The sequence below is a fragment of the Denticeps clupeoides genome, chromosome 13 (genome assembly GCF_900700375.1).
Source record: "Denticeps clupeoides chromosome 13, fDenClu1.1, whole genome shotgun sequence".
NCBI lineage: Eukaryota > Metazoa > Chordata > Actinopteri > Clupeiformes > Denticipitidae > Denticeps > Denticeps clupeoides.
In genome coordinates, this window is record NC_041719.1 from 12,228,610 (window position 1) to 12,254,995 (window position 26,386).

The following is a 26,386-nucleotide window of genomic DNA, read 5'->3' on the forward strand; positions in this document are numbered from 1 at the left end:
AACCTTTTGATAAAGAATCCATTGGCCTTGTCCAACGTTAACATCAAAGGTTTTGAAGAAAGTTATGCTCTTGGAGCCATTCTTTTTCTATTCAGTCACAAAAGTGCCTTTGTGGCTGCTCGGGAACTGATGAATGGCCGGTCTCACGCTCTTAACACAGGCAGTGAATTAGATCCCAATCTCCAGCCCGCTTGTCTATTTAGCTCCACTGCCTTTTTAGAATGGCTTCTACTCTCCCATCAGCAGCAATCAGAGGACAATGCAGGAGGGAATTCTAAACGGACTTTGTCGTGATATCTTAATACAGGATTGCATAAGCAAAAAGCTTATTTTGGTGTCAGATAACTATAATAACAGGCTGATTAAGTAAATTTAATAGAATTCGAAGAATTGTGTAAAACATGTCATCCTAGACAAATAAAAAAAAATAATTATCTAATTTCCACCACCAAGCGATGAGAAGTGGAACTACAATATCAAGGATCAGCTACTGACTGGTGAGGTGCACAATACTGACTATCCTGCTACGGTGGCACATGCCAGGATGTGTTGGCTAGATGATGTAATAAGGATGGCATGAGGAAGGACACACATTGAGACAGTTACAGGGAAATGAATACCAGCGGGTATCACGCAGGTATTACTTTGAGCATTGATTGAAGCCTCCAACCCATATTCCCTGGCAGACTGTCTGGATTTCAAGCAAGTCAATTATGAAAAAAAAAAAAAAAAAAAATGTAATCCAGTAATGTCCCAGATTGTTCCAACAAAGCCTTAGAGCCAGATACCAACGGACACTTTCAGATATCAAAGGACATATACATTATGTAAGTAAATACTGTGGGTGGTAGTAGCCAAGTGAGTAACACACTTACATATGAACCAGAAGACCCAGGTTCAAATCCCACTTACTACCACTGTGTCCCTGAGCAAGACACTTAATCCTAAATTGCTCCAGTGGGACTGTCCCTGTAACTACTGATGTAAGTTGGTCTGGATAAGGGCGTCTGATAAATGCTGTAAATATAAATAAACACTCAAAGTGGGCAGCTTATTAAAGTCACATTTAATCAATTAAAACAATCATTACAGAAAAGTGCAGACATTTCACAATGTCCAAATATTGTGTAAAAGGAGAACAAAAACAGTTTTAAACCCCATTTAATCACACAAAGGCTGAAACTAAAATACCCCATTGTTTAAATGAAGAGTCTAGAAACAAACACAAAGTGATTGTTTATGTAGGAAATAAAGGCCTGAAAGAACAGGTTCAGCTTTACCTAGAGCCAAAGTGGAAAAAGTGGGTTTACATGAAAACAAAACTCAAAGAGGTTTATAGGAAAACAGAACAATGTACAAGAGTAAGAGCAAACAGTCGTTCAATCTGCTCGCTACCCCTCCTGCTGCTGGATGAAAGGGTTTGGTATGGCTTCCATGCCATCCTGGGGACAGATGAGCACGACCGAAGTGCCCCGACAAACCACCAGGCCAAGTTGCCGGGTATCCTCCGTCAGCTTGTACTGATCATCAGGGTCTGTACAAAAAAAAAATGTGGATGCAACCTCTGATGCCATATATAAATGTAATATCATCTAATTTAGTAATGCTTAGGGAGCGGTTTTCATGGGAGCTATACATGAGAACGCAAGGGGAGTGGTCGCTTGTGTCAGGTATTTCTTTTACAGAAACAAAGAGCCACTTGCTAATTAGCTGTATATTGGAGAGGTGAATACAACCCCCACTCAGCCCTTTGTTGGCGTGTAAGTAAGTATTTCTGACTGAACTTGAACTCTGTTTATATAAACAAGGTTAAAAATGGGAGGAGCTCAAAAGAATGACTGACAGCTGGAAAAAGTGAATTTATTTTCATTGTGAAATACTGCATCACATCATACGGTGACAACGAAATGTGTCCTCTGCTTTTAACCATCAGCCTTGGTGAGCAGTGGGCAGCCATGACAGGCACCCGGGGAGCAGTGTGTGGGGACTTCTCAGTGGCACCTCGTTGGATTGAGGTTACCAAAGCGGCAACCTTCTGACTACGGGGGGCGCTTCCTTACCCACTAGGCCACCACTGTCCCAGCCCTCAGGCATCTACACTCTCAACACTACACCCGTGGACACCACCAGCTTTAGACACCTTGGGAAAGAGTCTTACCGCGCATGTATTCAATCGTGCCATCCAACACCAGATTCAGCAGAGGATCAAAACCTTTCAAAACTCCACTCGCTGGATTACATAAAAAAAGGGGGGGCATGATTAAGAGTAAAGTCAAACCAGAACAGGCAGAGCAGATCACATGCTCATTAACAGTTAAAAGTACCTTCTCGGCCGCCTTGAAATTTCACTCGGATGGGCTTATCGATGTATTTCGATAAGTCGAATATACTCTCCTTCTTCTTCTTCTCTTTGTCCTGTAGGGGATACAGACATTTATGGAATTGCGTGGATTCAGGCCCTTTTCCCGGTTTCACACAACGATTAGCCACATTAGCTAATAGCAACGTGAAATGAATGTAATACTGAGCCGTGCTGACACGCAGGCCGACGATTAACGACTCGCACGTTACGGTTTAGGGTTTATACGGCGTCAGATTGTCCATGTGTGACAACGACGTGCCGTTTTAATCCCATTCGCTCCATTCTCTCATTCAACAAAAGTCCGAACGTGCAACTCACCGCCATGTTCAAATTCTTAAGGACCGCCTCCCGACGGGTTCAACTTTGACCTCATCAAACCGCCAATCGTGGCGTCAGATGGTGTGTGAGGTGGGCGGGTTCAGGAAGAGGTCACGATGCGTCGGTTCTACGCGCGTAACATAAATAGGCGTAAATCTGACCTAAACATGAGAACATTTGTTTAGTTTTTAATAAAATTTTTATTTAACTGATATTTGACTGTTTGGTTAAATATCTGCATAAAAATCAGCATAATCAATCAGTCGGGTGTTATTGTCATTTCTACCTAGTATATACAGTGAAACGAGACAACCTTGTGTGCAAGCACTCTGAAAAGTAGCAACATGAGCAAAACAGAATGTGCAAATATGAGCAAAAGGATAATAATACATTTTTCATTACATTTTTACATTTATAGCATGGGATGAGTGAATAGTATTTATACAGTACAGGCCAAACGTTTGGACACACCTTATTCAATGTGTTTTCTTTATTTTCATGACCATTTACATTGGTAGATTCTCACTGAAGGCATCAAAACTATGAATGAGGAGTTATGTACTTAACAAAAAAAAAAAGGTGAAATATGTTTTATATTCTAGTTTCTTCAAAATAGCCGCCCTTTGCTCTGGTTACTGCTTTGCACACTCTTGGCATTCTCTCGATGAGCTTCAAGAGGTCGTCACCTGAAATACTTTTCCAACAGTCTTGAAGGAGTTCCCAGAGGTGTTTAGCACTTGTTGGCCCCTTTGCCTTCACTCTGCAGTCCAGCTCACCACAAACCATCTGGATTGGGTTCAGGTCCGGTGACTGTGGAGGCCAAGTCTCCACTTTTTGTTAAGTACATAACTCCACATGTGTTCATTCATAATTTTGATGCCTTCAGTGAAAATCTACCAATGTAAATGGTCATGACACATTGAATGAGAAGATGTGTCCAAACCTTTGGCCTGCACCCAGATGTGTCCAACCTTTGGCCTGTATATGATAAAATAATGTGCTATGGAAGTATGGAAGAATTGCTCCATAAACAATTTTCTAGAAACTGCACTGAAACTGCACTAGGAGGACCACAGGGCTATTTATACAGTACTTGTTTTCAAAGCCACACTGACCCCCGTTGCTGCCATGTGGCACCACAGTTATAAATACCCCTGCTGAGCTAAAGCCAGAGCGTATGTGGACCTGCTATGACTAACAGAGAGAACATGGAAGGGAGGTGCAGCCTTTGTACAGAAGTCTTCTCTGAGACACACAGCAACGATGAGAAACTAGCAGAAGACGATGTGGTACCCGACACAGTACTTCACGTGGAGACAGAAGCCTTCTTCGTGAACCGACAGAGGCTGGCACGTCTCAGTCCATACTTCCATGCTCTCTTCTATGGCGGCGGCAAAGAGAGCAAAAAGAGAAACATCGAGATTAAAGCAGTGAGCCTGGAGAACTTTCGCATACTGATGGAGCACACCAAGACTTCCAGGCTGCCTCTGAACAGACAAAATGTTTTAGGCATTCTGGAGACTGCGGATTTCCTCCAGCTTGAAAAAGCCAGACTCCTGTGCTGCAAGTTTCTGGAAAGGGAGCTGCACCTGAGCAACTGTTTAGGCATGATGGCCTATGCCTGGCAGCTGGGCTGTCTGCAGCTGTACACAGCAGCCCGGGCGGTGGCCCTGACACATCTGCCAGCATTAGCCTCTGAAGAAGACTTTATGTATCTTTCCAAGGAGACTGTGGCAGATCTTCTGGCGAGTGATAACCTCTTTGTACCCAACGAGGATCTGGTGTTCGAAGTGACCTTGCACTGGGCAACCTTCGATCCCAGCCGTGAAGATGACTTCCTGGAATTAATTGGCCTGGTACGACCAGAGTCCTTAACTCTGACGTACATTACAGAACTTCTAACCAGACTGAAAGGTTCTGACCCACGTGCTCGGCTCATATGCAAACTCAACGATTGCTTTCCTGCTAGCTGGGGTGCAGGCAGGTCCATGCCTCGGTCTTGCGTGAGGGAGACACTCTTCGTGCTGGGGGGGCCGCATGATCTGGAGCAGCAGTCACTGTTTCAGTTCCACCCACGTAGTGGAAGGTGGCAGTGCTGCGCACCGCTCCGGAAGAAATGTCTCACGCAGTATTCTGTGGCAGCCGCAGGTAAATGATCTGCTGCGCTCTGCCAGTTCACCTTATCTGTATTAACCTTTCGTTTGCATGAATCTAATAGCATTCTCCTTTGCAGGGGACAATGTGGTGGTTACGGGGGGCTATTTTCGTGACGAGGTGGTGTGGTACAGTGTGGACTGGGTGCAAATATTCCAGTGCGGAAACGAACGCTGGGCGGCAGGACCCTCACTTCTGAAGTCAAGGCACAGCCACTGCTCTGCTGGAGTAGGGAGCAAGCTGTTTGTCCTGGGAGGCAGCATGGATGAGGGACTTGTGACTGACGTGGAGATGCTTTTGCTTGGAGCAGATGATTGGGAAGACGTCAGTCCCATGGTGCGGGCAGTGGAGAGGGCCGCTGCTGTCAGCATAGGTTCCTGCATCTATGTGGCCTGTGGATTAGATGAGAACGGGGAAGTGTATGGTGGGATTCAGCGTTATCAAGTGGAGAGGAACCAATGGGATGTTGTTTCATATTCTCCAGTCCCACGGTATGTACAAGTGTGTCATCTGACTTTTTGAACCCTGAACATGCATTTCTACATTTACATTTCTGGCATTTAGCAGATGCCCTAATCCAGAACTACTTACTACTATACTTGTAATTGTATGTAGTTGCTTTAGTAAGACTAAAACAGCTCAGGTCTCTTGCTCAGGGACACAATGTTTGGGGTTTGAACCTGATATTCTGGTTTACAGGCGAGTGTCTTACCCTACAACCATTTCTACTCTTTACTAAGTATACACAATATATGTGACAAGACTGTAAGTTACTTATTTTATGATATTTCTGTGGAAGGAAAGTTTTTCAGTAAAATTACATTGGATTTGCCTTCCATGTGAAATAATTCCCCATTTAAAATGAAAAAGATAATTTATAATTTTAATAATTTGTAATTTCCAAACTACACACATGGATGCCTGCTTTGAGATGCATAGCTTTCTGTGACGTTGACTCGTAAAGTTGGTAGGTAAATCACCGCATGTTGTGAATGAAAACCATTTATTCATATCCACTTTAAGACTGCACTGTCATTATAATTTGGAGAGTACAAATCATCTCTGCCAACGCCGGTATGGCATCTAATCTACTCTAAATTTATTCTCACAGATACGATCTCCTTGCAACAGAGCTGAACGGTGCTCTGTATCTCCTGGGAGGTCAAGCACTGCGGCTGGACATAGAGACCGATGAGTGGACACTGCTGGAGGAGGAGTGTCTGGCAAGAAAATTCTTCACAGGGTGTGCCACTGTTAATGGACAGATTTACTTGTTAAGCGAGCGAAAGATCAACAAGGCGATTCCAAACATGTTGCTGTTCGACCCATATATTGACACATGTATGGAAGTTGACGATGCAATTCCATGCCCTGTCCCAATACATGGCTGTGTCACAATCCGAATGACAATCTAATGATGAAGTGAGATTCTAGATTATTCTGTGCTACACCTTGATGTGTATTTACCGTTGGTTAAAATTTGAGTTTTTTCCGTTTAACAACAAAACATGAAGTGTTGTGGATATTTTTTTGGATAATATTGTGCTTAAATATTAATTTCTGTAACTATGGTGATCTGATATTAAACAAATAATTATTGGTTTGTTATTTATGCAAATAAAAAACGGTCAAGGTCAGTAATTTCACATACTTTTATGAATATGAAACATCCTTTTGAAGTATCTGTATCTCCCGAACCTTGTGTTGTGTGTTAACGTTCCGAGGATCAGATCTCTGGAAAACTTGAACGATATTTGCAGTCATCACTAGGGGGAGGAATAACCTCTTGTGGAAAAAAAGACTGGAGTGACTTTCATATTTCAATGCAGAGTTTGTATCAAAATAGATCACCCACTGATTTGACTAAAATCAGAGGAAAACTACATTTCAGCACGCAAACATAACATTACATAAGTAGAACTGTTTATAGATTTTTTTCTTTTTTAATGAAAATATGGAATTTGTTGGCATTGCATGCAGGTTTGCACCATAATGTACATTTATAATGTGTAAATCCATAACTGTTCAGTAAATATTTTCAGTAAGGAAAGCAATGACCTACAATATGTTGAATATTGCCCTGTGTAAATAATATCTATAATAACGAACAGTTATGAACAGTTGGTGCCTGAGTGGCCTTGCTAAGTAGTCAAATGATGGTTGATCAGTAATATTCTGACTGTGTCACAGATTAAAGTGATTTATAATAAGACTGTTATGGTAATCAATTACTTCGAGTATTGCTGCCCAGCAGATCAGTAAAGTAACTTGAATCAATAAACAGACCATTAGGTCAGTCGTCATACTATAAACAAGAAAAAAACAACACGACTACAACATTGGCGATTTTAAATAAAAGTACTATCTGGTCTTCAGCATCCAGCTGTTTATATTTTGTCTTTGGTGGGTTAAGTTGTTCAGGACGCAGTTGTTGGCCAGTGAGGCCAGTTTGGAGTTCAGTGCATCTTTCCTCTGCTCCCAGCTGCACTCCTCCTCTTCCTCTGTCTCACTTTCTTCATCACTACGTTCGTCCCGCTCCACCTTAAAAAGAAACGTAAACGTTTGTTGACATGCCACAAAAAAAATGTAATGTGGGATACCGGCACTGCCTGCGTGGCGGCCTGTGCTAACCTTGCCCAGGAAGATGAACTTGTAGACCATGCGCAGAATCAGCCAGGCCCAGAAGACGTGCAGTGCTTGTAAAACCAGCAGGAGGGCATTGAAGAAATAGTATCCAAAAAATGGCTTGAAGAATTCCATGGACACAATGACTGTCGTGTGAACAATTCTGAAAAAAACGAGATGGAGTGGAAAAGGTGAACACTGAATGATTTTAGAATTTTAGAAGTATTTCTATTTCTGTGTTGGATGAAGATAAATTCACCTGCTGGGAAACAGAACAAGACGGGTGACCAGGAAGGCAAGAGCAAACAGGACAAACAGAGCATCACAAGTCTTTCTCCATCCAGCATAATTGAACATCTTGGCAGACTGTAAATACAAAATGATCATATTCGTTAATCATCATTACTCGATGATATGACTTCAACGGTGAAGAAACATGAAATGATTTGTGATTTTAGTTTTTGACCACAGTCTACGGTCTGAGTTAGGTTCTCGGTTACACCTACATCTCTTAGCCTTGAAAGGTGTAACCAGGGTGAAGAAGGCAGCACCATCAAAATGAGCGCAAGCTCTTGCATATTTCAGCAACCCTCAGGCTAACATTATCATTTGATAACGTCAGTGTCACACTACCCCGTATGTGAAAACAGTGTGAGAAACATAATTTTGCACAGTGATGAGGTTTCCTCGTCTAGCTCTTAACATTCACAATTATTGTTTGTTGGAATAAAAAACTATATTCCTTCTGTACGTCTGCCAGGGATTGGCTTACCTCCAACAGGAAGTCTGACGAATCGTGAACCAGCATCACTAAAGTCCCAACCCGCACATAGTTGGCACAGTACGAGAAGCCAATGAGAAAAATGGTGGCTATGTGGTGAACTATCTGTTCTTTAAAATCCTAGGTGCCAGGGACAAAAGGAACAGAGAGAAGCCGCAAAATTACCTTGAGGCAAAATTGATTGACGTAAAAAGATAAGGCATTCTTGTTTTTTTTTTTATTAAAATGCTAATATAACAAATCCACTAGGGCTACACAGAAAAAAAAATATATAATCATAATCATCTGGAGGTTATATGCACACAATACCAGGCTTTAGGTTGAATAACAGAAATCCAGTTGTACAAAGTGTAGCATGTTCACCACAGCAAGACGCACGATGAGGAATTATCAATAATCATGATCAAGCAGTGATTACCAATCCTTACTTTCCGCTTGACATCCACGGAGACGCAGAGCAGGAGCGACCAGTAGAAAGCCAGCTCTGCGATATAGTAGCAGTATTGTGCTTCAGAGACAGACTGTGGAGACAAAGACATTCCAGGGCTCATCGGTGTGTGACAGTGCAGTCCGTGTACAAGACTTACTTCACCCCCCGCCCCACCTGGGTGACATGCTGTCCCCTTACCTGTCCCCTTAATAAATACATGCCTTGAATGCCAAAAGTGTAACTTTTGCTGGGACATGAGGCACAATTCACAAACAATTTGTTTTCATAAATAAATAAATTAATTTACATTTAATTCAGAAACCATTTCATTATAAACCCTGGAACTGATATATAAAAACAAGAGAGGTGTCCAGACAGTGGAAATAAAGCCTGTTTTTCATCTTTGAGGCAAACACACACACACACACACACACACACGTGCACATGCCTGTAAGGACACAAATCATTTCCCTGTAGAACGGAATGCTCTGGGTTTCAGTTTATTTGAGCTAATGCAAGGTATTGTGGGGTTTTATTTAAGACCTAAGTCAGGTGTAACGTTTGTGTAACTCACTTGTTGGGGGTACCCTTGCCAGCATTCCCTGTGGTCCCAAAACCAGGGTTTCTACAAGACAACAAAAAGCGAATTAGAAAGTGGATCCAGTATATAGAGTTACAGTGAAGAGGACATCTGTGAGCATGAATACTCACACCAATCAGTGAGGCAAGGCCACCCAAAAACGCAACGAGGTAGAAAACAAACCTCCAGCTACACAGAGTGAACAAAAATGCTAGTTATTCATAATGTTTGGAAAAAAACACACAATATGTTCTCTAGGACACACTTACGAGGCTTCACAAAACTTCTTTGTAGTACTTGGACGATCCTGGTTGCGTCTGTGGCGGAACCAGGTCTCGATCTGCCGGTGAGTCAGACCACACTGCTTCTCCAGGACGACCATCTCAGTCTGTACACACACCACAGGAGGCCATTAGAACTCTCCAAAGGTCAAGGGCAATCTCCATCACCCCGACATGTGAAGGTAGGAAGAAATCTGTGGGCTTGTGGAAACGTACTCTTAGCAAACTGAGGTTTGCCTGTCAGACGTGACAATCCTGGATATCCAATCCAATATCTGGATTTCAATTCATTCTAATAATTAATGTGGACAATTCAAATGTACTAAATATATAGCTCTGAAGGAAATACATAAAAAGGTTTATGGAAAATTGTGGCTTGCAAATGATGTAGGAAAAAACAGAAAAGCCTTCAAACAACAGTCAGGCATTCATGTTTCCTCAATGCGTGAAACTACTCAGAAACACAGTTTTCACAGGACTTAATAACCGATTAACTGGCTTAATTAAATTCAAGTGTAGCTATATCTATCCATGTAAACATACCAATCATAAAAAGCAAAGAATCCCCTTGCGTTCCTCCGCGTATTTCAACTGGTCACCCCATCAGCTGAGCAGTGGGGGACTGACCTGTGAAGGCAGCTGCTTCCTCTGCAGATACAGAGCCTCCAACTTTGGGACTGGAGTAGGTTGGACCCATACTCGATCACGCACACCAAGATGCTTGCTGAGGGGACGAGCTACAAACCTGCAGAACAACAACTGGTTTCATATTTAATCAACTTGACAACTCTTTTGCTTCCATACGTGAAATTTGGACACTCAGGTACATCAGGAGACTAGGCCGGCCAACCAGAGCATAAAAACATATACCGTCAGGAGGTTTCTGCCATTTACAACTCGAGGATGCATGTAGCAGTTGAGCGGGGGTCAACCTGGAGTGAGCGGAGAAGAACATCAAGACCGCAGGAAAAGGTCAGCTCAGGATACAGAAACTACACAGGAAACAGCCGCTGACACCGGCCAGAGGCGCTCCAACGCAAAGAGGCGCTCCTCTCAGACCACGCCTTGCGCCTGCCGCCAACATTCTGTCGCATCAGCTAGAACTATCATATAACCAGGGAACAATACCCAGACACCCATCTGATACCCGGTGACATCATATCACTGACACCAATGAAAGTTACTCTTTCTTTCTAGGCCAAGGCTGAGTGTCAGGGTCGCGCTGGAGAGGTAAACGTAATTTAAGCAACTAAACCATACATTAAGCTCATTTTCTGTATTTAAACGTTCAGCATCGTGACAACAGCAAATCAAGAATTGCACATTTACATTTACAGCATTTATCAGACGCCCAGAGCGACTTACAATCAGTAGTTACAGGGACAGTCCCCCCCTGGAGCAATTTAGGGTTAAGTGTCTTGCTCAGGGACACAATGGTAGTAAGTGGGATTTGAACCTGGGTCTTCCGGTTCATAGGTGAGTGTGTTACCCACTAGGCTACTACCAGAGGAATGCTCATATCTACTGTACATATGGAAGAATGCCTTGAAACTTGAATCTAAACTGGATGGCCGTATACCATTGTATGTTATAATATATATGTATATAATATAATATAATATTCTATAGATGTGAGCAAGACCTAGATGAGTGATGCTTTCAAAACAGCTGCCATCCCAAAGATGGTTAACCCGAAGTAAACCAGAAATAATATGTAAGGGTGCATTTATTCTAAGTCCACTACTTAAGCAGTCCTGCTTTAAAAACTGTTACTGCGAACAGTTCAGGAAACAGAGTTGCATTTGTAATGAAAAGAGCCCGAAGCGTATTATTTGGGCATCTGACTCTGTTAGAGTGGCTCTTCTTTCCAGCTCTGAGGATTTATACAGCTTGGACGTCTGGATCTGATCAGATCAGCACACAAATACGGCAAATGTATCAGCACCCCTCAATTGTATCGGAGTGTCCAAACATCTGTGTTACTTTTCCTTTTGTCCTTCTTCAATTGGACAAAACAAGAATAAAATGACAAATCTTCAGTAAAATGCTTTGGTTGTTGAGATCTGAAACATATGTAATGAACGACCTTTCAAAGACGTAACGCAGGGCGATGAAGCCCAGCGCCAGCGGCAGGGTGCACAGCAGGTCCCGGGGCAGCGGGTACCCCGCGCCCCGCTCCACGTCCGCCCAGGTGACGCCCGGGGGCAGCCAGTACTCCTGCTGCCACAGCCACCGGTCCAGCGCGGCCTCCATCCTGCGGAAAGAAACGTCGCGTTGCGTTCACTCGCCACTTCTCGCGAGAGGAGGGGAGGTCGACATTTGTCACTTAGCAACCGCAGTTTCGGGGGACCGTGTGAGCCCGCGTGCCGCATTAATAACCGATTAATAACCGATTAATAACCGATCAAGTCACTTTGGGCGATGGGCACGTGTGTTGCTGTCCGATCTACGCGACCAAAGCAGGACGATAAGCAAACCAAGCGATTCGATTAAGCCGAAAACCGTATTTTCAATGGCATTGTATAGATAATAATTGTGTGGCAAGTATACGGTTGTTCAAAATATCTCGCTGAGGCATCTAAACTGCGTCAACGTGTGAACGTTACTGGCCGCGTTAATCTCTACAGCGCCGAGTGCAATAAAATCGTTTAATACTTGACACGTATGTCGACATGAACATCAATGAATGTTCGATTCGAAGAGAACAGGGAGATCACGTTCCTGTCCCGAACGCCACAGCGATCCACATGCCGCGCATCCCTGCAGTCGTTCCACAAAAACGCATTTTCACGCATCATCCACCGGATCGCGGCGCGCCAGCATTTACATAAGAGCCGCTCCGGTGGCCGAGAACCACGAGATCGTCCCTTTCACACAGAAGCAGAAGCGCGAATTACTGCAAAATATTTCTATATTAATTTGCGGCTGGATGAGGGACGCACGGCCGAACGTACCTGTCCATCCTGAAATGATGGGAGGCAAAAAAGAAACGAGGAGGCGCTGTCCCCGTTCAAATCGGGCCCAGCCCCTACACCGCCAGACGACGATGCAAACTGATGGCGTTTCAGTCAAACGACACGTGTCGTGGCGACCTCTCAGGGCCAGTTCGAGGCGTTTCAAACGCTTCTTTAAATTCACAATAAAGCACGATTCGATTTACACTAGGCTTCACTATTCTGCAAGGCGCCCGTGTTCACTCGCGACGCTTTAAAGCTCCATCTGCTGGACATTTGCAGGAATTACATTATGCGTCAATGTCCAAAATAAAGCCATGCACATTACTGACGCGAATTACAACATAAAACTTAAAATACTTAAAACAACCATGTACACATATAGACAGTAAAATGAAGTGAAGGACTTTTTAAAGAAATTTTTTTTTAAATAATCACTGAGCAAAGTTGCCAAACCAGTCATGTCTGTGTGTAATCTGTGCAGTTTGTGTGTGGGAAGTCCCTCGTGTGACACTTTCCTCATGGCTGGATCATGTTGTCCCCACTCGACTGCACTTCATGAAAATCTCTGACCTTGGTGGGAGAATTCATTTTCATCTCCGTAAACAAATAGGTGAAGAATTTAAATTTCCGATCTGTTATCTTGGCATCCAGACATTTCTTACTGTGACAGTCAGAAGATATGTTGCATGATGAGCCTATCAACCCATTTCCACACTACTATATAGATTAAGACGTGCTGTAGATTTGATGTATGTAAATTGCATTGAAATGCTGCACCACAGACTGACCTCTGACATATTAGGTGATGTTCTCATCATCTGTCACGATCTGTTCTTCATCATTTACATTTACATTTACAGCATTTATCAGATGCCCTTATCCAGAGCGACTTACAATCAGTAGTTACAGGGACAGTCTCCCTGGAGCAACTTAGGGTTAAGTGTCTTGCTCAGGGACACAATGGTAGTAAGTGGGATTCGAACCCGGGTCTTCTGGTTCATAGGCGAGTGTGTTACCCACTAGGCTACTACCACCCTCATCAGATAAACATTGAGCTAATTAGCCTGGTGGTGGAATGCAACTCAACAAGCGGGATATTTTTGCTGCACAGTTGGAAGTGTGTAATGAGATTCTCAGAAGGCATGGATGTGAACTTTCTCTCAAAGCCAAAAAAAATAATTTTCATATGACAAACCAGCTGATTTACCAAAAGTCGTTGTGCACATTAAAACCACAAATATTTGCAATTCAATATAGTCTTCAATGCAGTCTTGTCTACAGGGTACAACCCACAAACTATTAGTGTGAAATGTCAGTCATTACTGTCTGCTTATTTCGTACAATTTCAGCATCTTATTATCCATATCTGAGTTAAGGCATTGTTTAGGACATTTATCGTTTAGGACATTCGCAAGATTTTCATGGCGTCAGACACGGTATCTGACCCACAAGCTCGGCTCCCAGTGAGAAATGCTGGTTGGGATGGTGAGCACTGGCAAATGAATGTAAATGAATATGAAAATCAGAACTGATATCAGGTCTAACCTCTACACTCCACAGGGCGTCTAAGGTGTCGTCTGATGGCTGATGCTCTTACTGTCCACCTTGCAGACAACTGTGCTAGGATAGATCTAGTGAATCAGCACGTGCCTTATTTGGCTTTAAATGTGTTTGCATAATGATCACGCCGTATTTGTTTCTGTAATTCGGTTATAATGTATGTCAGGCCAGTGCAGAGCTAATTTGACTCATGTTCCGGGCCAGATCACCTTCCGATTGGCTGCTACCTGGGGATGTCACTGTTGATTTGCATTAAATTTCGATATTTGAAATTCGTGCTTTGAAATTCCTCCTCACCGGTCTGCCATCTGGCTCCACAGAAGTGAATGGGAAACTTTATTCACTTGATCTGCTTTGCTCCTGTGGACACACAGGATTGGCCTTTGTGTGCTGCCAAAGAAGGACAAAAAGGCTCAATTATAAAGTAGCACTATGAATGGAACAATTATTCAACCATCCATTCTGGATTATGGGCTAAACAATGGGCAAGAATGGAAAAAAAAGAAGCAGAAGCCATTCTCCAGACTCAACTTTAATCCAAGAACGCTCTAGAAGATTCTAGTTCTTATGCCTGAAGCATACAATAATGGAAACACAATTAAAAAAACCGTTAAAAGTAGATTTAACGTTAATGTATTTTTTATTGGAGTACTTTTCCAAGAATAAGAATAAGGAGTAGGAGTTCTTTGACTTCATGGCTTCACACTGTGGACGATGAAAGCTGTGAGGAGGGCATGAGATCATAAGGAAAGTTGATGTATAACACTGACCTATATCACAGCCAGCTTGGCTCTCTCTCAGGTTTACCAGAAGATCTCCAGTCTCCATGCCTAGTACCTCTTCCAGCAATAACACAGGCAGGGAGGTGGGGAATGTGCTCAGGAAACCAAACTGTTGCAGACCTGGCCAATGAGCAGACGTGTTTTGTGGTGGGGGTCCGCCAGGAAACACAGCGCTTTCCCACGGGACGTTCCCTGAGCTTTAAAACCAAGATCTTCTTGTGCCCAGCTCAGTCCAAGCTGAAGGGTAAATGACTCAAGAGGCCCAAGGTCACTTCTTTACTACAAATCCCTGGGGAGCCCACAGCAGTTTGGGCCTGGCCTGCTCACTGCAAGGCCACACAATAGGCAGTTTTAGCATTTTTGGTGAAATGTCTTACCTACAGAGAACAAAAACAGAAGAGAAAATCTATTATATTTTAACTGGTGCTGTCTCTACTACCCCCCTCCACCCTCTGTTCTTCATCCTGTTGTTTTTGGCTCGCACTGCTGGACCTCAAGTGCATGTTCACAGACTCCAAGCTCAAAAAGAAAATAGTGCTCATTCCAAAAAGCCCGGCATAGTCACCAGCAATGATAACATCACTACTCACTGTAAATATTGTTCTGGGATTACTGAAAAAGCCGCTCAGTGATTAAAGTCTTAGGTGCACTGTCAGACGTCTTCCAACAGGGGGGGCAGCAGAACAGAGAAAGCCTGGCAGTCATAAAATAAGGAAGGGAGTTTTCATATCAAATTGAAATCGAATCTAATCTAATCTATCTATTCTCAGTGTGAATACGGTGATCTGGATAATACACACAACACCCACAGTGATGTCATCTTAAACAATGTAGACTATATTAAGACCAAACCAAAAGACAACAGAGATATTACATGTAATTGACAATCAAAACACAAACTTTGAAAAATGACAATTGAGTTTTTTTTTCTGATTTATATGTATAAACAAACCTGGATTCAATAGAAAAGGTCCTGACTTTTAGACAGTCTGCCATAGACTGCCATATAAAGGGAGAGGTCCCTTTCTATGGTGACAGTTGTGCTTGAAGAAGCAAATGAGTTGAGCTTTCTGACCATCAGAGTTTCCTCAGTGAAGTTTAGTGCAGAAATGAAATCCCAAGTGACCTCAATATTGCTGGTTGATGGTAAAAAAATTTAATTACACTGCAAATACCCCATATCAGGGGGAGTGGTGGCCAAACAGGAAAGAAAGCGGACACATAATACGTAATTGTATGATACAATAGGCTTAATTATCAAGAATACCTTACCTCAACATAGAAATGATGGGATTGTCTTGCCTACATGCTGGGATCACATTTGGAACGCAGATGAAGCCAGTGAGGTAACAGGAAGACACAGATAATGACTGGTGGAATTTGTGTGCATCAGTGTGAATCATCTGGAATCAGACCTGGTCTTGTCACAATGAACAATGTGTTACACAAATTCTTGTTACGGTGTTATTAGTGAAATAATCTGAATCTGTATGGGAGAAAGGCTTTGAAGGGGGGTCGTTTGCGTGTGTGTGGTGTTGCTGACTCACCTTCTTTACTTTCCACAGATCTAAGATCAGTAATTTAAACATGAAAAAGTCACAAAACATGAAAAAGAAATTCAAACAGCTGACAGATTTGCCAGCCATTCACTGACGTCATCGTGTTAGTTAAGATTGTTGAAGGCTATCAATCCTCTTCCCACTGTATCATATTTTACTAATTTCCTGTAACCAGGCAACAACCAGGAAAAGAAACCCTAGGATGAGTGGAAACACATGTTGGTAATGAGCATATTGCCGACTCACAGATCAAAAACCAATGCTGCTCTGCAATAAATGTGAAAGTGTTGTGGTTGTGAGCTTCTTTTGTCACCACTCTGCCAATTTTTAATCTTATCCACATACTTTTATTAAATTATGGGCACTATAAGGGCTTTACCTACATGACCTACCATGTTGTAAATTACGATTTTGATTGTTTACAGTTGGAATAACACACACTGAGCTTAAATATTGTACTGTGCCTTCATTTGGATGTCTAGCCTAGCTAACCTTGACAATATGATTACATTGTGTAGAAAATACCAAATCTATAGGCATTGGGCATTTAGATGTGCATTATGATGCAAGTGTTCTTGCAAAACATCTGCATCATTACACGGTGAAAGTAAAAAAAAAGTCAAATGGATTGTTTTTGTCGTTGTGATACATAGCAAGCACAGTGCATGGTGCACACAACAAAATGTGTCCTCTGCATTTAGCCCGTCACCCTTGGTGAGCAGTGTGGGCTTGAACCCTCAAACCTCTGCTTAAGAGTCCACTTCCTTACCTCACTAGGACACCTCTGCACTTCACCAGTCATTAAGCAAGGTTTTGGTATAAATCAGGCACAGTAACATTAATCTAAACTTAAAAATCCAATTGCAAATAAAAAAAAAAAAAAATGCAAAATAAGACTTTGATGAAGTTGTGGCAGTTGCATTCCTCCATGGCAGCAGTGCAGTCAGGGTGTAAACCATCATTAAACCACAAGGCACGCTGACGTGCTGATAGATGACCAGAGGCTCCGTGTCAACACATACATTCGTGTAAAGGAGTCTCTCCCAGACGAGCTGGTGGAAAATGGCCATCACTCAAGCAGGGACCCAACTGGCACACACACGCGTAATGACTGCTGCGTGTGATGTGAGCCACCGTCGTTTGAGAGTCATCAAAACGCAGAGCCTCAACAAGCAACAGATGCTTCAAGACGCACACGCATATCCCAGAGGGACCACACACATCAAGTTTGCATCATTTTTTTCACTCTATGTGACCATTCTCAGTTGACCATTTGCACACGTGAAAGTACAGTCCCTGGTCAAACCCCGACTCGCGCGGGTCCGGTTCTCACTCGGTCGGTGGGCTTGAGGAGCAGACAGCTGGGTAGACTCTGCCCATCGAGCCCTCCTGCCTGTTCTCTCTCACCCCCCCCTTCCCCAATTCATCCCAGCAGACACTTCAAAGCAGCCATGTGGGAGTTCCTGAGAGGTGACAACCCAGTGCAGAAGAGGCTGACAGGATCACACTTGTTAATGCACGGCAAACAGGCGCTTGGAGTTTGTGTGTGAACGCACCACCTGGACCACGAGGCCACCTGGAGTCCCTGACCAAGGGGCTTTGCGTCCTACACGAATGTCAAACCCAGTGCATTACGTACATTTTTACACAATGATGATGATCACAATTGTTTACTTTCTATAAAGTTACCTTGCCTAGTAGATGAAGGCTTGTCAGTGTCGGTTCCACTCGGTGATGATGCACTTCCTGCCCCACAGCCAGGACACGTGTAAACACAGCTGGCCTGAAGCCCTCAGCCCCCGAACTGACCACTTTAAACAGCTCGGTGACTTTGACCACACAGGAGGGGGTGTGCGTCAGCGAGTGCGATTGAATACTTGGCGTGAAAGCGTTGGGTTTCGCTCAGTCACTGTTGTCTAATTACGTTTGGCTAATTAAACTGATGTCATTAAGATTTTCACACATCCTGGCACATTCATTTCGACTCATAGTGACTGCTCAGTAGCCGGCCAAATTTTTTTTTTGGGGCTATTGTTTTGTGCCTCAGCTAAGATTGGTGCACTGGACATCACAAATTATCAGTAAACACATTTTTAACCAAATAGAATATTTATTTTTAACTGAAAAGAAGTTAACAAGATTCTAGTTTTAGACTACATCTGCTGAAATCGGCTTCACATACTCAAACACGGATTCAGTAAAAATCAATGCCCATGCTGATATTGTATTCATGTTGATGCTAATATGAACAAAGTAGCTGACAAATCCACCCAAAATAAACAAATAATCCCCACACACTGCTCCCCGGGCGCCTGTCATGGCTGCCCACTGCTCACCAAGGGTGATGGTTACAAGCAGAGGGCACATTTCATGCTGCATGCTACAGTGCTGCAGTGCTGCAGTAACGTATTCTCTGAATACATTAATTCATATGTACTATAAACAACTATACATTACAATATGATAATTGCAATAATTGAAAACAATTATTGGAATTTGTAAGGTATTTAGCCCTGACTATGTATTTTGTCCAAATCAATGAACAACTAATAAATGTTTGATATTATTTCAGAAGATTACTTTTCCTTGCCTTTGATACCTGCTGCATACAGGTAAGTTGTTCTGATAAGAAGCACCTGAGTAGATTTCGCTTTAAAATTGGCTATCGTATATACTATACGATATAATAATACTATTATTATACAAGTGAAAGTGAAGTGATTGTCATGGTGAAACACTACAGCACAGCACACAGCGCACACAATGAAATGTGTCATATGCTTTTATCCCATAAACCTTGGCGAGCAGTCCATTTTCCAATGGATTTTACATGTTATTAAAGTGAAGCTGTTAGAGTTGTATTGGTAATATATTTTAGTTGTGTAGTTTAGTTGTGAAATGACAGAATTGACTCATTGTATTTGATGGCAAAGTTGTTATACTAACCAATACAAAGTAATGTATTGCCCTACAATGTTATATATATATATATAAGGTTTTCATTGCTCTTTATATTATAAATAGTTCTACTGCAACTTTTCCAATAAATATTGTGAATTTGAACTCTTTATTATAATATTTTTGCAGACATTATGGTATCAAAATAGCTGTTTATTCACTCTCATTATATTCCGTTTCTGTGTTTTCATTTACATTTACATTTACCCACTAGGCTACTACCACCTTTTCAGCAAGACATCCTATCCTTACGTCTTTGTGTTCCTTGCTGGAGTGTCATCTACACCCAGCAGGAGCCTGGTTACTGTCCACGTGCAAGATGACCTCGACTGAGACAGTTTCAAGGTAAATAATTAGAGGTAGAGCGGGAGAGACGAATCCCTGTTGTGCAAATAATCAGGCATCTCTCTCAGAACCACAAGAACCGCAGGGATCTCACATGCTTTTCCAAAATACACTCACTGGGTGCAAGCTTTCTGTCTTCACTCACTTTTGTTTTTATATTAGATATTGGCATGACATCATTAAAACATCAAATTTTTCTTATTTTAAACAGGAGTCAAATATCTTATGAGTCAAAGATAAATTATACTTTTTTTCACAGGCTGAAATAAGTTAAAGGGATAATAACTGGGTTATTGTTCAGGTAATATACAGTACAGGCCAAACGTTTGGACACACCTTCTCATTCAATGTGTTTTCTTTATTTTCATGACCATTTACGTTGGTAGATTCTCACTGAAGGCCTCAAAACTATGAATGAACTCATGTGGAGTTATGTACTTAACTAAAAAAGGTGAAATAACTGAAAACATGTTTAATATAGTTTTGATGCCTTCAGTGAGAATCTATCAATGTAAATGGTCTTGAAAATAAAGACAACACGTTGAATGAGAAGGTGGGTGGCCTGTACTGTATAATAACTCAATAGCTGATAATTTAAGTTTCCAAAGAAGTGAAAGCCAGGGTACACTGTCAAAGTCATGGTCCTTAGGACCCCAGAAAGTCAAAGCGCGTTATTCTCTCTCCTTCCAGAGGGTGCAAAGAATCCTCTCCATACCACTCGGATCGGGCGTAACCCGAGATTCGCTCTTGCACATTCCCCCCAAAATCGCGCTGCCCCTGCTTCATCCAGTGGCTTGTGTGTTGCGCTTTTTCAGCTGGGGGAGGGGGAACCCACTGGTGTGGTCAGTGATAAGATCTTTCAGCGAATGAAGCCATGGGGCCTAAACGGCTCACAAAGTGTGGGTTTGAATGAACAACAGTGGTAGCTGCTCATAATACAGATGTGACATGTTTATGGTACCATATCCTGAAACATGCAATGTTTGCGGCTGAAATCCTTTTTTTATTTTTTTTTTGCATAAGACTGGTAACTGAGATACAGTCCCTCTCACTTGTTTTATGGTGCTATGGATTAGGTACTTTTTGGACCCGCCCACGTGTCTAGAGCAAATGAAAAACGGCTGAATAATCTCATGTACGTTGGTATTAGATAGGAATATAAATCGAGGGAGGAAATAAGGTTGTAATTAAAGCTGAGTGGAGCCATGTGTGTTTTTTTGTAAAAAAAAAAAATAAGTTGCATGAATATATTCTCTGTACGAGAGAGCAGGAAGCGGTCATGGGGCAGACGTTCGATTTTCTCAGGAGACTCTTGACACCTTTGGGAGCTGCTGAAGATTAAGTGTCAGGATGGATGAGCTCACTCCTTCCACGCTTTATCTTCCTCCGGGTGAAAACAGGACAGGGCAGAAGTAGATTAGCCGGCACGAGGGCAAACAGAGGGCGCGACACATGATGCTTCTAGCTTTTTAGAAAAAGACCATTCTACACACAAATAAAGATTGCGAATATGTGCTTGAGAATTCCTCCCATTATACAGACTCCCCAGAGACAGAATGTTTTATGTGCTTTTGAAAATGGAAGACTCCATACATCTGAAAACCATTAGTCCGCGGAGCTGCTCTCAGGCCAACGATTCTTTCGGCTTTCCGGGATTTCGTTTGACGTTACTGTCCTTCTCTCCCATCTCCTTTCATCATGTCTCAGTGACACCTTGGCCTTGGAATTCCTCAGCTCACTTCCAGGAACTCTTACAGCACGCGTTCCGGCTCCACCATTAATGCATACTTTCGTCGTCAAGGAAACAACGCCTCGCACGTACGCAAGCCTTCCCATGAAGCGGGGTTCGGGGCATGAGGCAAACATCCGGGGACGGGCGCTGTACCAGGCGCTCCGGGAGGTTTTTACGAGACCGTCTTTTGTCCCTCGCCGCCGTTTGAAGCGGCGGATTCTTTCATTGCTGCATCACTGCAGCTGGGGAAGGGGAGAGACGAGGGGTTTTATGTCTGGGGGAGGAAACATGACTGAGGTGTGGAGCTTTTAAGTACCGCCACGGCGCGGGTGCCACCCCAAAATAACGTCCCCCCGCGGCTGGCGCTGCTCTCACGACGGGTTTCAGCATCTGTTTACTCCGCAAAGTAGAGCCGCATTGCATGTCTACAATGGTTTAAAAGACATCGGCCCCCCACTGACAGGAACGTGGGGGGTGGCGGCCATTAAAATGGATGATCTAGTTTCATTTTGGGTTCCCTCGCACGGGACACGTTCATTTTATCATCTCACTCATAAAACCACAGCGTTTCTAGCCATGCTCCACCCAGACCCCGCAGCCTTCAGGAGGACATTTCCAAACCTCCACGCGGCCACGCCTCGCCACAAGCCGTCCATTCTTACCAACACAGTCTTCTTTTTATGTGTAATGAATGAAAATACAGAGTGCATCCAACGGGCAAAGGTTGAGCAGCAGGAAAGATGATCTGTTTGCCTCGATTTCAGTGGCAGTCCATGTCTAGAGCAAATGAAAGATGGCTAAAGTGGGGTGGTAGTGGCCTAGTGGGTAACACACTCGCCTATGAACCAGAAGACCCAGGTTCGAATCCCACTTACTACCATTGTGTCCCTGAGCAAGACACTTAACCCTAAATTGCTCCAGGGGGACTGTCCCTGTAACTACTGATTATAAGTCGCTCTGGATAAGGGCGTCTGATAAATGCTGTAAATGTAAATGTAAATCCCAAACTTCTTACAAGTCTTTTTTTTTTACAGTACGATACCTACAGCAGGTCAAATCTTTTCTGTCATTCATGAAGAATTATTAACTTTAAATCATGTCAAGGGGAATGTGACACACTTGTGGCAACTTGCCATGCAATCACATGGAAGGTAGTCCAGTCAAGACTCCAAGACGGACTGTGCCCCCCCCATGCATGGTCCCTGCCCCCTCTGTCCCCATCAGTGAGGATGCAGTGAGCGCATGGCTCAGGCCAGAGATGCTCTCACAGGACTGGGCATGTGACCAAGAACCAGCCGCTCAGCTCATACCGCTGAGAATCAAGAGCGACTCTCTGGTGGAGAGCTTCTCATGAGACGGCGGCTACGAGGTATAAAAGAGGACCAGGGCCCATATGGCCGCCAACTGCACTTTCATCTGGTTTCTGTACGACTTGTTATCCCCTCATATACATATGCTGGGATGGGATCCACGCAACTCAGTGCCCAAGTTTTCCTTTTAAGTTCTTTGCAGGGGACGCACATGTGATGTTTTAGTCCGAGGAACGCACAGCGGTTCGGCAAAGATAACATCTTCTATTAATGTGTAACACCCGGCGCGAGGCCATTACACACCAGCAGCAGCACTTTAAACGCAGAGGCATAATTCAGGGGGTTTAATATGTTGATGAACATTCGAAAATATGAATACATGAAAGAAGCCTCGCCTTGTTAAGCAAGGGGAGTAGTGCCCGCCATGGACAGCATCCGTGTTTTCCCAGGGTGCTTTGGGGTGGGGGAATGGAAACGTTACTTTCTGTCGGGTCACCCATACTGTTACTTACTGCTGTTACGACAGTGAGAAGTAGGGGGTGGGAGATGAAAGAGGGGAAGAAGCGCATTCTGTAGAAAAATGTGGTTCTCCTTAGGAATGGAGCATGAAGGGGTGGGGGGAGGCGCGCGGGGACGTCCAACAACACCGCTCCCACCCTGCTTTCTGTAACTCGCGCCGCGCGTCCCTGCAGGTGAAACGGATCACAAATCTCCCGCGAAACCCCCCGACGTGCACCAGTCTCATTCTGGACGTGTTCCTCCAACCAAGAGCCAGGACAGTAGACAGAACGTCCCGAGCGCTACGCCTGGCGCAGTCTAAAACCAACACGCGGCCGTCATACCCGTCCGCGGTGTTTTCTAAACCTGTCACGCGGCCTTTAAGCTCTTATCGTTCAACCATGTAGGTACCACCATTTGGGATGTGCTCAGCTGCTTGAGTCAATTGTCGGCCCAGATGGCCTGTCTCCTCAAGCAGGGGGCAGAGAACTTGGAAGCCCCGGGAATAATAATATTTTGCCAAGTTCGCACTCGACCCACACCGTACCTCAGCGACAACGTCCAACGCATCAGCACACGGGGGCGAGTAAATAAAGTTAAACAACGTTTAATTACCTGCTCAACCATCAATTAAGGAACGGGGGGTCTGAGGAACGGGGGTCTTCCTCTTGTAAGTCGCTTTGGATAAGAGCATCTGCCAAGTAAAGTAAAGTAAAGTAACGGGGTGGTAGGAGCCTAGTGTGTAACACACTCACCACCATGAACCAGAAGACCCAGGTTCAAATCCCACTTACTACCATTGAGTCCCTGAGCAAGACACTTAACCCTGAGTGTCTCCAGGGGGGGGGACTGTCCCTGTAACTTCTGATTGTAAGTCGCTCTGGATAAGGGCGTCTGGTAAAATGCTGTAAATGAATGTGATTTGTTTTATTGTTTTTTTTTGCAGGAAGTTGGTCCACCCCACACCCTGAATCCACCTTCGTGAACAGACGACCCGACGTGTGGAAAGTTTGCATTCTGCCTCCTGAAAGATCTCAGGTTGGCTAGATGTCCCGTCCCACAGTAGACGAGGCGTGTGGAATGTAGTGGGTTTGTCCTGCAGTCCGCCGGAGCCCCCCACTCCACCCCCCACCCCCGTGTCTTAAAAAAAAAAAAAAAAAAAGCGCCTCCCCTCTCCCAATCACGCCAATTCGGCCACTTTCCTGCCTTCCTGGAGACTTTCTGCGCCGTGGAGCGCGGACTCGGGGCTCGTCTGCGGTTGTAAGGTACTGTGCTGCTCTCCACTCCGGCCGGTTTTATCCACTGAAAAAGGGCGCAAAAAGGATGCGAGATTCCGCCGATTGGCCGAGTGCGCGGAACCCGGGACGAGGGGGGGTCGTAATCTAGGAAATTGTTCGGACGAGTTTATTCCACGCGCCGCGACTTTTAATTTCTTCGACTTTTAATGGTTACGACCTGGATGACGATCGTCACGATGCTTTTCTGCCGTGTCCTTTCTGTATATGCTAATACATAAAAAAAATTAAATGATTTTATTATTCAGCCCGCACATTAGGGACACGTCGGCTGTGGGTGTCCTCTTATTAAAAAAAAACACGTGACAGTACATCTTAAGCGGCTTTTTTCTCGGGACTTCTGCGATCTGAACTTTTATTGCGGCGTCGGCATTCGCAGCTGCTGCACACTCGACTGTTTCTGGATGAAACCAGACAAAGGGAATAAAAAAAAGGGAATAATATATATATGTGTGTGTGTGTGTGTGTGTATTCTGCATGGACTCTGGCTCTGGTTTATCTCAAACTTAAACCTTCCCCCCCTGTTTTTAAAAGTCGGGGTTCGTTTTAATGGGTAGCGAGGTGCCAGGAAGGGGTTCTGCACAAACTTGGTGAACTCTGCACGGTTATAAATAGCTTATCCAGCATTGTTCATTACCGTGGTAGTAGCCTAGTGAACCAGAGGACAACAAAGTCCCAGGTTCGAACACCACTTACTACCATTTTGTCCCCGAGCCAGACATTTAACTCCGAGGGTCTCCGGGGAGGGGGGGGGACCGTCCCCTGTAACTACCGACCGAAAGCCGCTCTGGATAAGGCCGCCTGATAAATGCCGTAAATGTAAATTATGCTCGTGAGCTGACCTCCCCGAAGCTCCAGAGCTGAATGGCATGTGGCGACCACGCCGATTCCATCTGCTCATGACCCCTTTCCCCTTTCTCCCCCCGATGCCAGCCCCCGGTCAGGAGCGGAGTGGGACGGACCGGTCAAGGTGACCAGAGAGCGCACGTCTGCACAGGGCATAGAGTGTCACGCAGCGCGGGCCAATGGGAGCGTGGAAGCTGGCCAGAGCGGTGCTGGGATGGGCCACTTTTTTCTGGGCCGCGCTCCAGGCGGTGCAGTGCCAGGGAGATGGAAGCTACCAAGCCAGCCGCTTCACTGGAAAAGCTGATGAGAGGGAAGTCCAGCAAAGAGTACGCAGGAGGGGCCAGGAAACGCTAAGGGGGTAAGATTTTTTCGCCTGCCGTCCAATAAACATTCTGATGGCACATCTGCAAACGTTCCGTCAGCTGTGCTGCACGTTCCTCTGGCAGGAGAGCGGCCTTCAGGCTGAACCTATCGACCTGATCAACCAGTGAAATCTAATAAAACGTTGCACAATTTGTGAAGTTTTTTCGCGTTAAACGGAATGTTTGGCAGCGCTTTAGGTGCATCATGGAAAGGCGTTGTGAATGCGCCATTGTTCTTGAGCAGCAGATGGACGTCAGGGGCTCACCGTATATTTCCCCTGAAAAACAAACAGGTTTCAAATGTTGGAAGCACTTTTTCCCAATCAGCTCCTCATCTGTACATGTTAATTCCTCAAGAGCAAATGAGGGACTCTGATCACCGGGAGGAAGGTGACAAGGAACGTTAGTTTTCATGGGAAAAAACGGACCTGCTGCTCCGGCAGGTAAAATAATCCGTGTTATATTTCCAAGGCTGGCTGCACAAAACTGCACTCACTAAATGAAATGGATTTTTTCAAAAGCTGACCCGATGGAGACCTTCGTAAGATCACGTGTGGACCGCTGCTACACGGGGTCATGTGGTGGATCATGCGGCTGTTCTAGAACGCGGTGATGCAGGGTACCACACTTGACTCCGGTTAATTATAGGAC

General features: G+C 44.2%; 4 protein-coding genes across 5 annotated transcripts in view; 2 read left to right on the forward strand and 2 right to left on the reverse strand.

Annotated features, from left to right (window-relative positions):
* Window positions 1–1,047: 1,047 nt before the first annotated feature.
* On the reverse strand, window positions 1,048–2,736 carry lsm7 (LSM7 homolog, U6 small nuclear RNA and mRNA degradation associated). Its single transcript, XM_029001444.1, has 4 exons — window positions 2,681–2,736; window positions 2,325–2,415; window positions 2,159–2,230; window positions 1,048–1,534 (listed from the first exon to the last, which is right to left on the reverse strand). The coding sequence occupies exons 1-4, from the start codon at window positions 2,684–2,686 to the stop codon at window positions 1,392–1,394; spliced, it is 312 nt and encodes a 103-aa protein (XP_028857277.1). The 5' UTR covers window positions 2,687–2,736; the 3' UTR covers window positions 1,048–1,391.
* Window positions 2,737–3,850: 1,114 nt separating this feature from the next.
* On the forward strand, window positions 3,851–6,454 carry LOC114802475 (kelch-like protein 24). Its single transcript, XM_029001428.1, has 3 exons — window positions 3,851–4,828; window positions 4,914–5,325; window positions 5,946–6,454. Exons 1-3 carry the CDS (start codon window positions 3,871–3,873, stop codon window positions 6,247–6,249), a joined length of 1,674 nt encoding a protein of 557 aa, XP_028857261.1. The 5' UTR covers window positions 3,851–3,870; the 3' UTR covers window positions 6,250–6,454.
* Window positions 6,455–6,601: 147 nt separating this feature from the next.
* Window positions 6,602–12,744, reverse strand: cers4a (ceramide synthase 4a). Its single transcript, XM_029001431.1, has 11 exons — window positions 12,486–12,744; window positions 11,618–11,785; window positions 10,159–10,276; window positions 9,520–9,638; window positions 9,382–9,439; window positions 9,245–9,295; window positions 8,669–8,761; window positions 8,232–8,360; window positions 7,719–7,825; window positions 7,466–7,622; window positions 6,602–7,375 (listed from the first exon to the last, which is right to left on the reverse strand). The coding sequence occupies exons 1-11, from the start codon at window positions 12,491–12,493 to the stop codon at window positions 7,196–7,198; spliced, it is 1,188 nt and encodes a 395-aa protein (XP_028857264.1). The 5' UTR covers window positions 12,494–12,744; the 3' UTR covers window positions 6,602–7,195.
* An 11,650-nt stretch (window positions 12,745–24,394) lies between these two features.
* fbn2b (fibrillin 2b) overlaps window positions 24,395–26,386 on the forward strand; it is a 43,021-nt gene continuing 41,029 nt past the window's right edge. For both annotated transcript variants that reach the window (XR_003751728.1, XM_029001402.1), the window contains exons 1-2: window positions 24,395–24,497; window positions 25,461–25,731. Coding sequence is in view for 1 of the 2 variants with exons in the window: in XM_029001402.1 (XP_028857235.1) it covers window positions 25,553–25,731 (179 nt within the window). In the remaining variant the exon portion in view is untranslated. The remainder of the gene's footprint in view (window positions 24,498–25,460; window positions 25,732–26,386) is intronic.